The 13,206-nt window shown below is 44.6% G+C and overlaps 1 protein-coding gene across 1 annotated transcript; it reads right to left on the bottom strand.

The window, feature by feature from the left end:
• Window positions 1-341: 341 nt before the first annotated feature.
• Window positions 342-13,154, bottom strand: LOC103923039 (regucalcin). The gene is made up of 7 exons (XM_009331287.1): window positions 13,110-13,154; window positions 12,802-12,966; window positions 9,534-9,716; window positions 8,015-8,230; window positions 6,366-6,497; window positions 1,420-1,574; window positions 342-681 (listed from the first exon to the last, which is right to left on the bottom strand). Exons 2-7 carry the CDS (start codon window positions 12,962-12,964, stop codon window positions 631-633), a joined length of 900 nt encoding a protein of 299 aa, XP_009329562.1. The 5' UTR covers window positions 12,965-12,966; window positions 13,110-13,154; the 3' UTR covers window positions 342-630.
• Window positions 13,155-13,206: the final 52 nt, after the last annotated feature.

The following is a 13,206-nucleotide window of genomic DNA, read 5'->3' on the forward strand; positions in this document are numbered from 1 at the left end:
CTTGATCGCAAAAGTTTGGTTTTATATTTAACAAAATGAGCAACATAATGACATGCATGGCTCCAGCTGACCAGAGTTAATTTAAGCACAACCACAGCTGAGGCCTTAAAAATGTAATGTGAAAAGGAAGCTGCAGACACAGTAATCAGCATTAATGTTCCAGTTGTTGAGAACATCATGGCACAAACGACGTTCCAGTTAAAGCAGCAGTAAGACCACAAATGGATATTTTAGAAGGAACTTTGAAAATACGTAAAGGACAGTACAAGTAGTTTAATCAATAAATCAATATAGGATGGGTTGCAAATGAGACAGAGAATAAACAAAAAACTATTTAATCATAAAGGAAAGTTACAATATTCAGTAGTTTATTAGGGTGAGAACCTTTTTAGCACAACAGAGAAAGCACCATCAGATATTTAAAGTAATAGAGTTTAAAGGGAGAAAAAAAAAAAAGAAGAGATCAGTTTTAAAATATTCCAGATTTTTCAGTAGTTTTCCATCCTTTCCTGATGAGATATTGTAATTGTGTTACAGTTTCAAAGCAAAAGATGCTGAACACCAGAATAAGACCTTCCGACTTGTCTTGCTTACGGCAGTCCTCTCTAATCCATTCTGAAGAGAGTATATTTAACCTGCAAATGGATACGGTGGGACTCCTTTCACCCCTAGCCCTGTTATCTATTAAAACAGAGAGAAAAAAAAAAAGATTAGTGCAATAATTCACCGCTATCAGGCTTTTCTTTCACAACTAGACATGCTTTAATTTAGAAAAGGACTGCGTCCCCCAACTTGACATCCTATCGTATTTTGCACACAGCAGCTCATCACAGCCAGGAACTTCAACCTACGCTCTTTCTCTAAAGCTCAGTCATCGCGGGCCAGAGTCCGTTCCCCAAAAGCCTCGTCGCAGGCACTACTAAGCCTTACTTCTGCAGTTCACAATATAACCTTCGGTATGCACACATATGGAAGAGCAGGGCTTTAAAACAAATCCCAAGGTGACAAATTTTTAAAGAGACAATTTAGTTGTAACTAACTAGAAAGTAAATAAAAGCAGATGCTTTTATCAGCCATTGATTAAGACACACAAGTATTTACACATTCTTTCCACAACAAATAGAAAACTCGAACTGTGTTGGGAGGGGGAGAAGTAGAAAGAGGTGATGGCATAGAAAATTTGCAGTATCACCATTGTTACAGATTTTTAAACCCCGAAGTATTTTCAAATCTCTAAATACATTTAACTTTCTCGTCCTGCAGCAGGAACCAAAAATACGAACACTAGTTTAACATAGGTGACTGGTGTTCTAACAACCACCCTTTTCCTGCTTCCCACCACTCCAACTGGTTTGCTACCTGAAAAATGCAGGAGGGAAAAAACTGCCTTCTAAAACGACAGGAAAAAGTATCATTCACCTTGAAAACCCCGCCAGCCTGTGGTTGCCGTGAAAGCCACTCTTTATCCATCCCATCACTGGCAGAAGTCACATACATTTCTGAATAATCCTCTCCTCCGAAACAGCAGGAAGTTGTCTTGTCAACAGGAAGTTTCACAGTCTGGAGTCTTTTTCCTGGAGAAAAACATGCATGCAGTTTCCTGTTCGTCTACTTACGACAAGAAATTTAAGCAAACGATTGCAAATAACCGGCGTGGAGCCAGGTGTTCCACAAAAGCAGGTACCAGGGCAGGGGGAGGTCTCAAGCCAAGTTTCAGCATACTGATGAGCAACGTGACAGGGAGAAACCAGCCTTCTGTAAACCGCGTTGTTGACGATGCATCATTTGACAAGTTTCAGTCTCAGTTATCACAAACAAATCCCACCCACCCCCAATCCCAGCCTGTCCTCTAATTAAATGCTAACATCCCACAGCACAGACATCTGTATCTGAGCTCATCATCTAGGCTGCCCATGCAGTCAATGGAAATGGGCTGTAATTCCTCCCTAAAATAGGTCACATGAATCACGCCCTAGACCTGCTGACTTTTCTACTTTTAACTACAAAGGAAGCCTGGAGCGGAGCAGACCTTGTGCAGCTCTACGGAGGCATAACTTGTGCTACACCTCTACTGCCTGCAGTTAAGGAAGATTAATTCCTAGAAGTTTCTCCTGAAATTTCAATAGCCTTTCAAATCAAGCTTGCATAAAATAGGCATCACGGGACATGTCTGAAGCTTACAAGAAACTAGCGCTACTACAAAGAATATTACGCATTTATTATACCAACAAATAGCTACCGTCCTAATGACGGTTTGCTTCCAGCCTTAACCAGAAGGCTGTCGAGACACCTTCAAAAATTCCTCCTAATTCGGGGCAGTAAGTGCTTATACCCATTGTGCCTATTTTATTTACCTACAGTTGAATTTCGCTTTCTAGAAATGTGCTAATCTGAATGCACATGAATGTACATGAATGTCCTTACAAAAAAAGCAGAGTCCCTGGCCCCTCATTTGTGTGTGTAAAGGGCTTGGTCCCCTTACAGTAACTGACTGTTTAGCAATGTGTTGAAATAGCAGGAGAGTAACTTTGATGTTGGGAACCCTACAAGGAGAAAGAAAAAGTGGAAAGTCTGGCCCACTTAACACCTATGAGAAGTTTTTGGTCAACTTCAGCGTATCCATTCAGAGTGGGGCACCATTTCCCAGGAGGCGCTTACCAAAGCAGGCACCTGTCTTCCTTTTTACGTGCTCCAAAACCTTTTCCCTCACCCAACTAGCTGTGCCTTGGTCCCTTGCAGCACTGCAATGAACTGACAAAAGCACAGACCGAACGGCTCCACCTGTACCACAACACTGAGCAGGGCACAGGCACAGGCAAAAGCAGAGCCACATTACTAAGCCATTGGTGCAGTCCTGGCACAATTTTGGCCCACCTAGTTGGGTATGCTACTCCCCAGAGACAGCCTGGGCTCTGTTTTGGTGTGGGAAGACAGCCTGGCTGTGCAAAATAAGCTACGATATGGCATACAGTGCAGGACTAAAGGACATTTGCTGATCCGTTTCACTTGCTAGTATGGATGTAACCAGTACATCCACAATATAGGACTGAGAGGGAATTGCCTCCGTTTCACCGAAAACCCTGACACGAGGGCTGGATACTTTTAAACCGTCTTTTAATCCCAAAATAAATAAAAGAACAGCAAGCGAGCGGTGGTGAAAGAGCCTCTTGTATGAAATAGCCAGGGAAGTTTCAGCACTCTGGGATTCCTGACGCTGTATAATAAGCTTATTTGGCACAAACTTTGACCCACAATGGCCAAAGTAAAAATCAAAGTTAAAAAAAACAAATCAAAATGATTGTAATGGCATTTAGATTGTCAGAGATTATTTGCATGTCTGGTTACCTGTTACTTCCCTGAGAAGAGCAGGTTTTTCAAAATATCTAGAAAACTGGGAGAGAAGAAGTCCTGCCTGTTGCCTGGGAGTGACAAGGACCAATATGAGTCCCAAGAAAACGCTCCTGCCAACTGGCTCCAGCAGCACTTTGTGGTTATCCAGTCAGCTGGCAGTGGAAGGATTACCTGGCTACATGGTGGCTTACCAAATGCTCCAGAGGCCACCCTAGAAATTGGCTGACACCAAGTCTCGGAGAAAATGAGTGGGGAGGGCATTCAAAGGGAGAAAACATGCACTGTAGGAAAGGCATGAGCCCCCAAGACAAGGGAAGAGACCCTGACTGTACCTGCAGAGTGCACTCAGCAGATAATGGCCCAGAAGGTATTGTTTACAAAGCTCTAAGATGAGCAATGTCCTCCTGGAGATGCAAGAAAATCTGTACCTGGATGCTCTGAAATCCACCTGAAGTATTCATCTATGCTTGGTAACTGTCAAAGAGAGAAACTTAGCAAATCTTTTAGACCCTGTATAATTAAAGGATGTAAAATACATTCACTAGGAAGAACTGGAAAATATTTAATTCCTAATTAAAAGACACGATTGCATAAAACTAGCAGGTCACGAAGTGACCAGAAGGTAAGACTGTTGCCTTCATAAGGCGCAGCGACCTGGTTCAGGAACGGCACGGCGACAAACACTGAGTCGCTCGGGCCATCAGCACACAGACACCAATGTGGTGGATGGCAAAATGGCATTTATTGAAAGGTAACACAGCAATATATACCCTAGGTTCATGATGTCACTTCCTTCTGCTTACATCACACACTAAATGCTATTGGCTACTAGGAGAGGGGCCTTATCTTTCCGTACAGCACGATATCTTCCGGCCGCCAAAACCTAACTTCCGTCTACATGACTTGGCAACGTACAAGTTAGACATCCCTTTTGAGCCGAGCCCTTTGCAAACCCAGTGGGATCAGTCATCACAGCCTTTCCCTGTAGCACATCCTGAATCTAAAGGCAGCAGCTACCTAGGCTAAAGAAACCTAGACCTGAAAAGCTGCTTCACTCTGAACCTCAAAACCTTCGCTTAGAAAAGATGCCCAACAAGTTTCCTCGTCCATTCCCCTAAAACGCAGTCCAAGCTTTGCTATCAGTGAAACCTGAAAACCCCTCACGTCCTTTAGATGAGCTCTTTATCAATGGATGTATCTATAACTGGTTGACAGTCATTCAAGCCACACTTAACAGCTATTGTGCATTAAAAGAGAGGCTTTCATGGAGTTCTCCTCAACCTGTCTGGGTTATTTCCCTAAATAGTTACAATTCATTCAGAATTCAGCAAATTGCAGATTTTAGATACTACTTTAAAATGGTAGCGCAGAGAGGGCAGATAAGCATGAGATATTCACAAAGCAGGTGGCTCTTTTTGACATGGACACTTAACCTGTGAAACTTCCTGCTACTGTTCGATGCGGGTGCCGGGAGTTTTACATGGGTGAGGGGAGACAGAACAAGTTCACAGAAACTTGAAAATCCACTGGCAGTTACCAATACATCGAAATCACATCCAGCTCTGAAAGACCCTGAGCTGAGCAGAGTTGAAAGCTGGGAATGCACTAGGGATATGTACTCTGCTTTCCCTATTCTTACAGTCTCCCTGTGCATCTGCTTATGGACACCATTCCCATCAGCTTTCCCTTAAGAAAACACCTCCAAAAGAGAGGAGGAAAGGGAAAACAAGTGGAAAAAGGAAGAAGGTGAAGGCCAGGGCGGAAAAAGGTAGAAACAGTGAAACAGAGAGGAAAAATGGTAGAGTTCGCTGCTCCAGGAGGGTATTCAAAGGGCTGGCAGAGGTCACCAAGGGGTGCTCTGCCCACCAAAGGGGGAGAATGTGGGACCAGAAACAGGTCCCAGAGCTGCTGGGATCTCCCAGCTGGAGCTTCCTCCTCCTAGGGTCAGGGTGCAGATTCTGCAGGACAGGAGGAAGTCCTGCAGGTTGGCAAGACCTTGCATGGGTACAAATCAAAAGGTGAGGAGAAAAGCACAGCCTGAGCCTCACGTAAGAGGTTCCAGTGGAGTCAGAAGAAAGGCTGCAGCCTGACCCGCCTGGTGCACCTGTGTGCCAGGGTCTGCGGTGCTCTGCAGAGGCACACATCAAGGGACACTGGCATCCCTGAATCTGCAGCCCCACAAAACCCCAAGACTTCTGTTAGGGCTGGACTTGGGTTCAAGAGACCCCAGATGCAACCCAGTGCAGTTGCTCCCATGCTGCGTTATGCAAACCTGTGCTGTCTGGGATCTGTCAAAATCACGCTCCCGTTCTCACCCACTGGCCCCTTGCAGACAGTGTGGTTCAGTCTCTCTGAAGTGCTTCACAAGTGTTTTTTTACCCAGACTAAACCATGCCTGGCAGACCACCAAAGTCCAAATGAGAGTAGCCATGAACGACAGGCTCAGACAATGGGTATGCCCAAGACGTTACTGTGGGAATGATAAAATGCTGTGGAATTCATTAAATATTTTTTATTATTTCAATTGCAAAATTTATCATATAAATAATTTTCAATAGAAAAAAAAATGTTGCTGGCACAGTTCCATGTGGGACTTGTATTAACCTCAGTAGGCTGCCCAAAATAATACACTATGCTGAAGTAACAAGACCAAAAAATGGCTTAAGTAATCTTTGCCATTTCATGGCTTATTCATTTTCTTCCGCATCATTTATCAATAAGGTAAAATGCTGATCTTAAGTTTGGAGGATACAAGAGGATGCTAACTCAAACAATTCACAAGCATAACGGTAATCCCCTCAGCAACTTCCCCTTTTTCAAACACAACAGAGGCTGGGAACAAAGGAGACTTATTTACAAAGCTAACTTTTGAGAGCAGGGACATATAATTGCTTTAAAAAAGAAAAGTAATGTTTTAAAAAGAGCAGATGTACCATTTCTGTGAGGGGAAAAAAACTGCCTTGCATTATTTGCTTCTGTTTCTTCTTTCCAGTCCACCGTTTGCAAGGACTTACCAGTCTCAGGGTCAAGACGAATCACTCTCCCACCATCATAACAAGCTACCCAGAGTTTGCCTTCTGTATCAATGCACATCCCATCAGGAATGCTTTCCTCTTTTTCCAGTCTGTATATACTCCTACGGTTGCCTGCAGGGTAGGAAAAACCACAACAAAACTAAGTGAGATAGTTGTTAAAATTTTTACCAGTCATAGCCCAGCAAGAGTTATTCGTACTATTATTTTCCAAAGCTGTGCTGAAGTCCTGAGTTCTTTGGTATGAAAGAAACAGATCGTGTCTGCTGCCCTGTTTGCTTCCTGAGACAGTTGTTTCTCAGCATGAAAGCCTGTAGGTCAGTTTCTATCCGTTGAAAGTATAATCCTTTTTTCTGGTGTTCTTTTCTAGTGCACCACTCATGCTCCCTACTTACAAAATTAAATTAATAACCGAATAAATTAATGTTATATATATTCAGAAAATTAATTACTTGTTCTAAAAGCAGTTTGGACCGTTTCAAGTATGGGTTGCTTCCAGTCAGACAACTGGAGACTTTTCAAACAGATTGCTGGAACGTGCCAATAATCACTGTTCCAACAGAAAACTGACCTTCAGATATATAAACTGAGAGTTTATATAAACACAGAATTAGGAAAAGCATCAACTTCAAAGGCATACTGTCAACCTAAAAACAAACAACTCTATCTGAACTTTTATGCACTGTTATTAAAGAAAATTAAAACCAACTTTCCAACATTGTTTATTTTATGCTCTGACAACTTCAATGTTTCTCATATGTAGCAATATTTTTAATGAGTTTCCTTTGTGCTCCTGGGGATTGTCAGATTGCCCACAGAAAGAGAGCAAGCGAGCACGGGTGAGAGAGCGAGGAGAACCACCCTATTTCCCTAAAGAAAAATTCAATTGTAAGCCATAGCAGAGAGACATCGGGACAAGATGCTACACCTAAGAAGACTTTAAATTCACAGTTTTAAAACTAAATATCAAATTGACTGGGTTCTTTTAAAGCAAAATACTGCAGTCCATGTACTCAAAAGCTAATTATCAGTCCAAGTCACTGGAATTTTTCTTTTGCCCAAGCTTGTAGAAGCCCTTAAGGGGTTGTTTTGTTTTAAATAAATGAAGGAAGAAGAGTTCTGAGTTACTGCTTTCCATTTGCTGCTTAGCTCTGCCTGCAGAATCTTCATCTAAGAGCTTATCTTTTAAAAAACAAAACAAGGTGAAAAGAACTATAGAGAAGCTAGCAGAGGTTTTGCACAAGACTATAACCTTTCTGTTACTTTGCCTATGCTGTCAGGAATAAGAAACACGCAGCCGCAGAAATCTAGCCATACAAGCAACACTTTGCCCTTTTTACACAGGAAGATCAGATATGCGTTGTGTTTAGTAACAGTAGTCCAGATTACTACTCAAACACCGCCACGCAATTTAAATACTTTATAATATTACCAACAGCCTCTGACTACTTTGAGCTAGGAGCCTATGCGGGCGCAGATGAATGTTAATATGGCTTATGTTGTTTTGTTCTAAAGAGGTTTCTGAAGAAACGCTCCCAAAGCTTTGATCATCTCTGCATAATAACCAGAGTGGAAACAAACATCACAATCTTTAGGCACAAACAATTATTTTAGAATACAACGATTCATACCAATTTTTCCAGTCTGGAGGTCATAATCAAAGGCATCCACTGAGTAGGACAAGCTGTCAATGTAAAAGAAGGTTTTGTGATCCAGCGACCAGTCCAGCCCATTAGAAATGTCCACCTGATCAAAGTGCTTCACTACTGAGAGGTCGGAGAAGAGCGTATACAGAGAGCCCTGGTGTCTTTCCAGCACAGCAGGTCGAATCTCCTCAGCCATCGTACCTGTGCAGACCCAAAGGGGAGAAAGCAGGTTCAGAGTGAGTGGGCTCTCCTCCAGGTTTGGTGGCAGCCCCTCGCTATGATGATGACCACGCTGCCAACGTAGAAGGGAGCAATGCGGGGGCCTCAGAAATTCGGGGAAGAAACCAAGTTAAAAGCAAAAGAGAAAGGCAGATCTCAGAAGTACTTGCTTTTAGCAGAAGATGACAAAACACAGCCTTTGTTTTTTTCATTGAACTGTGGCAAAAATGGTGTGCAGCGTGATTTCTGCTAAACGTTTCATTCAGTCATTCAAATATTAAGAAAGGTGTGGTCAGCATTTAACTTCCCACAAATCTTAACGTCTTGTATAGCAGAGAGACTGGAAAAAAATTTCCTCCTCCCCCAGAACGAGTCTTACTAAAGCCTTTTGAAAACCAAATCTCGTCATTGTGGCTCGAAGTTGGCAGTCGAGACTAGCTCTTGAGAGGCTGGGTAAAAGGAAGTTAAGGTAAGCCTGGGGACCCAACTACAGGGCAGATGTGCAGAACGGTGTTTTAAAAACCAGGAGGACAGGATCACAGGATGGCTGAGGCTGGAGGGCGCTTCTGGAGATTATCTGGGCCCACCTCCTGCTCAGAGCAGCATCAGCCACCGCAGGTTGCTCAGGGCAGCGTTGTATCTTGAGTATCTCCACGGATGGAGACTCCACAGCTTCTCTGGACAACCTGTTCCACGGCTTGGTCATCCTCAGTAAAAGTTTTCTTACGTTTAAACAGAATTTCCTGAATTTCAGTTTGTGTCCATCGCCTCTAGTCCTGTCACTGGGCACCACCGAGCAGAGCCTGGCTCCCTCTTCTTTACTGCCACCCCATCATGTACTTATACACATGGGTAAGATCCCCCTGAGCCTTCTCTTCTCCAGGCTGAACAGTCACACAGTTTTTAGAAATACCATCTATAAATTCTGATTTATGAAGAACAAAACCCACAATATCATAAATTTCTCATTGGAAAAGTATTTTCTATTGGCACTCTGCCAGTATTCAAAACAAGGGTGCCAACAGAGAAGAGGCACGGCCAAGTGTCTTGAACTAGGTAGGCTCGGAATAGTGGGCCTCCTTTTAAAAAAATAGTCCTGATTAGATGGTGTCCAGGTGATACAAATAGATTTGTAAATAGGATTAAACTCTGCTTGAAGACAACAAAAAAAAAAATCCCCACCATTTAACTATGAATGAACACTTGCTGCATCTACAACTGATCACTGCACCTTGTCACCAAAACCTAACGGAGCAGCAGAAGGAAGGAACCGCCTGCAGCATACCTGCGAAATACCTCCCTGCAGGATCCACTTTCCCATCATTGAATCGGTTGTTTGGTTTATCCTTGTCCACGTGAGTAAGGGTGGTTACCAGCTGCTCTTTCCATTTCAAAGCGGCAAACCTGGTTCCCAGGGTGATGACGTAATCCCCAGATTTCCGGAGGGCCACGGAGCTCACGGGAGCATCTAGAAACGGGGAGAAACAGGAAAGAGGTATGCGCTATGGAGAGACATTTCTTTTCTGCCCACTTTAGACACGCAAGCAGTCACACCAAACTCAGAGAGACCACAGGCAAGAGAAACAACCTACTTTTCCACCAACAAAACTGATGTTTAAATATATAGAAATGGATTCCTTCATGAGAAGAGGGCATACTTAATGCATACAGAAAGTTGCTACGAAGAGAATCACCAGTTTGGGACATATAAACTCAGGGAACTTGAGTATTACCACTGCTCCCAGGAGCGAAAATCATTGCCAGTACCTGGTTCTGCTGGGTGCTTTAAAAAAAAACAAAAAACCACCCATAAAAAGGGGGACAGCTATAGGCATGTATGCTTTTTACAACAGGTTACTGTGGGGGTTCCCTGCTCCCCAAGCAAAAAATCGATTGCCACAAGAGCTCTGGAGCAACTGTGTTTGTTTAGCACAGCTCCTGAGTAAATCAGCCCTGCATGGCCGTTCAGTCGTAACTCGTGGAGACAAAAAGTATCTCTGCACTGGGACAAGTCACACTGGGCAGGAGAGCCACCCCCCCTGCACCACGCTCTGCCATTCAGTTCAGACATGCCTCCAGCAGCACCAAAAACACACAGAGTGGCAGAGCTTTCCAAGAGTTAAAGCAAAACAGAAAATTAGTAAATGCTCCACGGTTAGTTTACACTCATTTGAGCTATTATGCAGTAGAACCTCAATTGCACGTTATTATAAAGGAATTAGTAAAAAAAAAAAACCACAGAATGAGTGTGAAGATAACATTTCTGTAAAAGCCTACAATCAGATGCAATACAAGGAATAACAACTTTAAACAGGGCAATAAAGTCTGGGATAATATTTAATATGCATGGGACTAATTGCCAACTTTTAAATTTAAAAATAAAACATTTCTTGTATTTATAGCTTTGCAGAGGTATAATTAGGTAACAGTTTCACAAACACTTATAACCACCACCAGCCACCACTGTTGCCATGAGGAGCTGCTCCTTTCTGGCTGCTTGTGCTTGGCTCGGGGCACCCCTTCCCTTCGCAGCCCCGGCAGCGGTACCACCATGCTAGAAATCTGAATGCTGTTTGCCCCCAACACCTGAGATGCACCGCTGATTGCAAGCTCAACTCGAGCAACTCCTTACTCCTTCACCTAGAGGCGTGTGACCACACTGCTGAGGCTGCTGGTGGTCTGGGCTCATCTACGCTGGGCGAGTGGGTGCCACTTCTCCTTCCCGTGCCAGCACAGAGAGGTTGGCAGAGTCCCCTCAGCCGTGCATGGCACCCGCCGAAGGAACCCGCCAAAGGAAGTCATTTTGCTGCTCTCCTGATCGCTGGTAACCACACCAATAACAGCGCTCTTCTGCCTGCACTGGCAGCAGGGCCTTTGCTGGCAGAGCCTGGGAACGCAACTCAGTTCGCCCTCCCAGCAAAACACCTGGGGCCATGGCTCACAGGAGCCCTTCCACCCGGGCAGCCCCCAGGGTCTCCCTCCCACCCTGGGGGGAGCAGCCCCCAAGCACAGCAGCCTGCATACCCCTGCCTGCCTGTCCTCGGAGGTGTCGGTCCCCCGGGTGCCCCTACGGCCACAAGAACGGCCCCATACCTTCCTGACAAAGCACCTCAGGGGAAAAGGGTGTATCAGGCTAGCGAGACGAACACAGCCACACTACCTACCGTTCGCTGCACAAATACAGCGCAGGCTCTATTAGCCCTTGCACCCTGCTCATTCCGCAGCCACCCCAGCGTGCTTTGTCAAGCAGCATCCACAAGAATTGATTTATTTGCAACACCATTTTATGCCGAACAGAAAACTGACCATAAGGTCTCCCCCCTGGGCATGGTTATGTGTGTAGTGGTGTTTTCCCTGTGGAGTTGAAAAGGGCATTTGAAGTTGCTGCTAAGTGTGGGGTTGTTGTAATTCTCTATAAGCTTCAGTAATGAGTAACGTCTCTCTCAGTTTCCACTTTGGACATCAACCCACTACTTTAATCACATGGCACTCTTTGGGTGTTTGGGGTTTTTTCGGTCTTTCAATCATGGTATTCCCAAAGGCACAGCTATTAATTACAACTATTTTACTACCAAACAGAGGAAACTGAGGGGGAAAAAGAAAAAAGTAGCTACTTCAGCTACTAAGCTACTATTCTTTCGCCGTTGCCAGAGAGGCCACGTGTAAAAGATTACACCTTTGAGAGTAGGTCCGAGTTTGGGGGAAGGCAGGGAGAAGCACGGTCCCTCAGCTAAGGTAAGAGAAAGTGAGTTTGGGAAGCAATGTTTCCAAAATTAGTATCAGGCCTTCTCTCATCGTAAAACTGTAACAACAGTAATTTGAAGGGCAGACAAACCCAGATCAATTTATTGTGAATAACGTGAACAGCTTATGGGTGGGCAAAAGCAAGTGATTTTCACCGAGTGTTACTGAACATGAGAAAGTAATAAATGTGAGTACTTAAACCATTTAAGGAGCTGTCTTCAGACAGACAAATATTTATGTTATCACATCCAGAATTTGCAACTCTTTCTTTATGAGAGTTAGCACATCTCTTCCTTTCTGCAATAAATACTTAAACTATCGAGACTCTAGCTGGTGACACTGTTACCTTAAAAAAAAAAAATCATCTTCTTAAATTGTTACGGGAAATTTTCTTCCAATAAAGAAAACGTTATGGGCATTGCTCATTCACATCAGTAACAAAACTCCCACAGATAGCAACAGGAGAACTTTACTGCTGGGACAACTCACAAAAGAGAGCAAGTTGTGAACAACTTACAGGAAAGAGAAGTAGATAAAATATAACCCAATAGCACAAAATCATAAGAAAAGTCCTCAGGACCAAGCCTAGCCAGTATCTAGTGTCTGTGCACAGCACAAGCCCCAGTGTCCCTGGCCTAGGAAAGTCGGGTTTTGGGGAAGGGCCTCCAGAAGATGAGCACCATGCAGCTGTTGAGGGATGCAGCCGCATCACCTACAGGAGTCCTGCCGGTGCTCGGCAGGGACGCAGTACGAAGTCAGAACGCACAGCTCTCGCGTTCTGCAGAGCGCTCTTCGAGCCGCTCCCTTACCCACAGAGATGGCCTGCACCTGCTTGGTGACCGAGCTCCAGCGGCACACCTTTCTACCCGTGATGTCCACGCAGAGGAGCGCGCTTTCCTTCTCGTCCCAGACGGGCGACTCCCCGATCCTGTAGCCCTCCTTGGCAACGCACTCGATCTTAACGGACGACATGCCTGTGGGGAAAAGCGTTCCGGTTTTACCTACGTCCGTCAAGAGCGAGCGCATACAAAATCAGCACCCGGATCTGAAGGCTGGAAGTCCGCGCTTCTGCCTGCGGCCGGCTCAGAGCCGCATTTTCAATCTAGAGGGGTTTTACCTGTACAGAGCACAGAGCAACGCAGCCTATTTGTGCTGCTCGCGCCGCCCGCCCGCTTCGTGCTCGTTAACGACTCTCGCACGTCCGACCACGCGTG

The sequence above is a fragment of the Pygoscelis adeliae genome, unplaced genomic scaffold, assembly GCF_000699105.1.
Source record: "Pygoscelis adeliae isolate BGI_AS28 unplaced genomic scaffold, ASM69910v1 Scaffold149, whole genome shotgun sequence".
Lineage (NCBI taxonomy): Eukaryota > Metazoa > Chordata > Aves > Sphenisciformes > Spheniscidae > Pygoscelis > Pygoscelis adeliae.

Excerpts from the sequence above, each read along its gene's own strand:
- LOC103923039 (XM_009331287.1), bottom strand. The coding sequence starts at position 12,964 with ATGTCGTCCGTTAAGATCGAGTGCGTTGCCAAGGAGGGCTACAGGATC. Across the intron at positions 8,231-9,533 it reads TGCAGGGAGGTATTTCGCAG|GTACGATGGCTGAGGAGATT; the intron begins GTATGCTGCAGG and ends GGGTCTGCACAG. Across the intron at positions 1,575-6,365 it reads TCGTCTTGACCCTGAGACTG|GAAAAAGACTCCAGACTGTG; the intron begins GTAAGTCCTTGC and ends GTTTTTCTCCAG.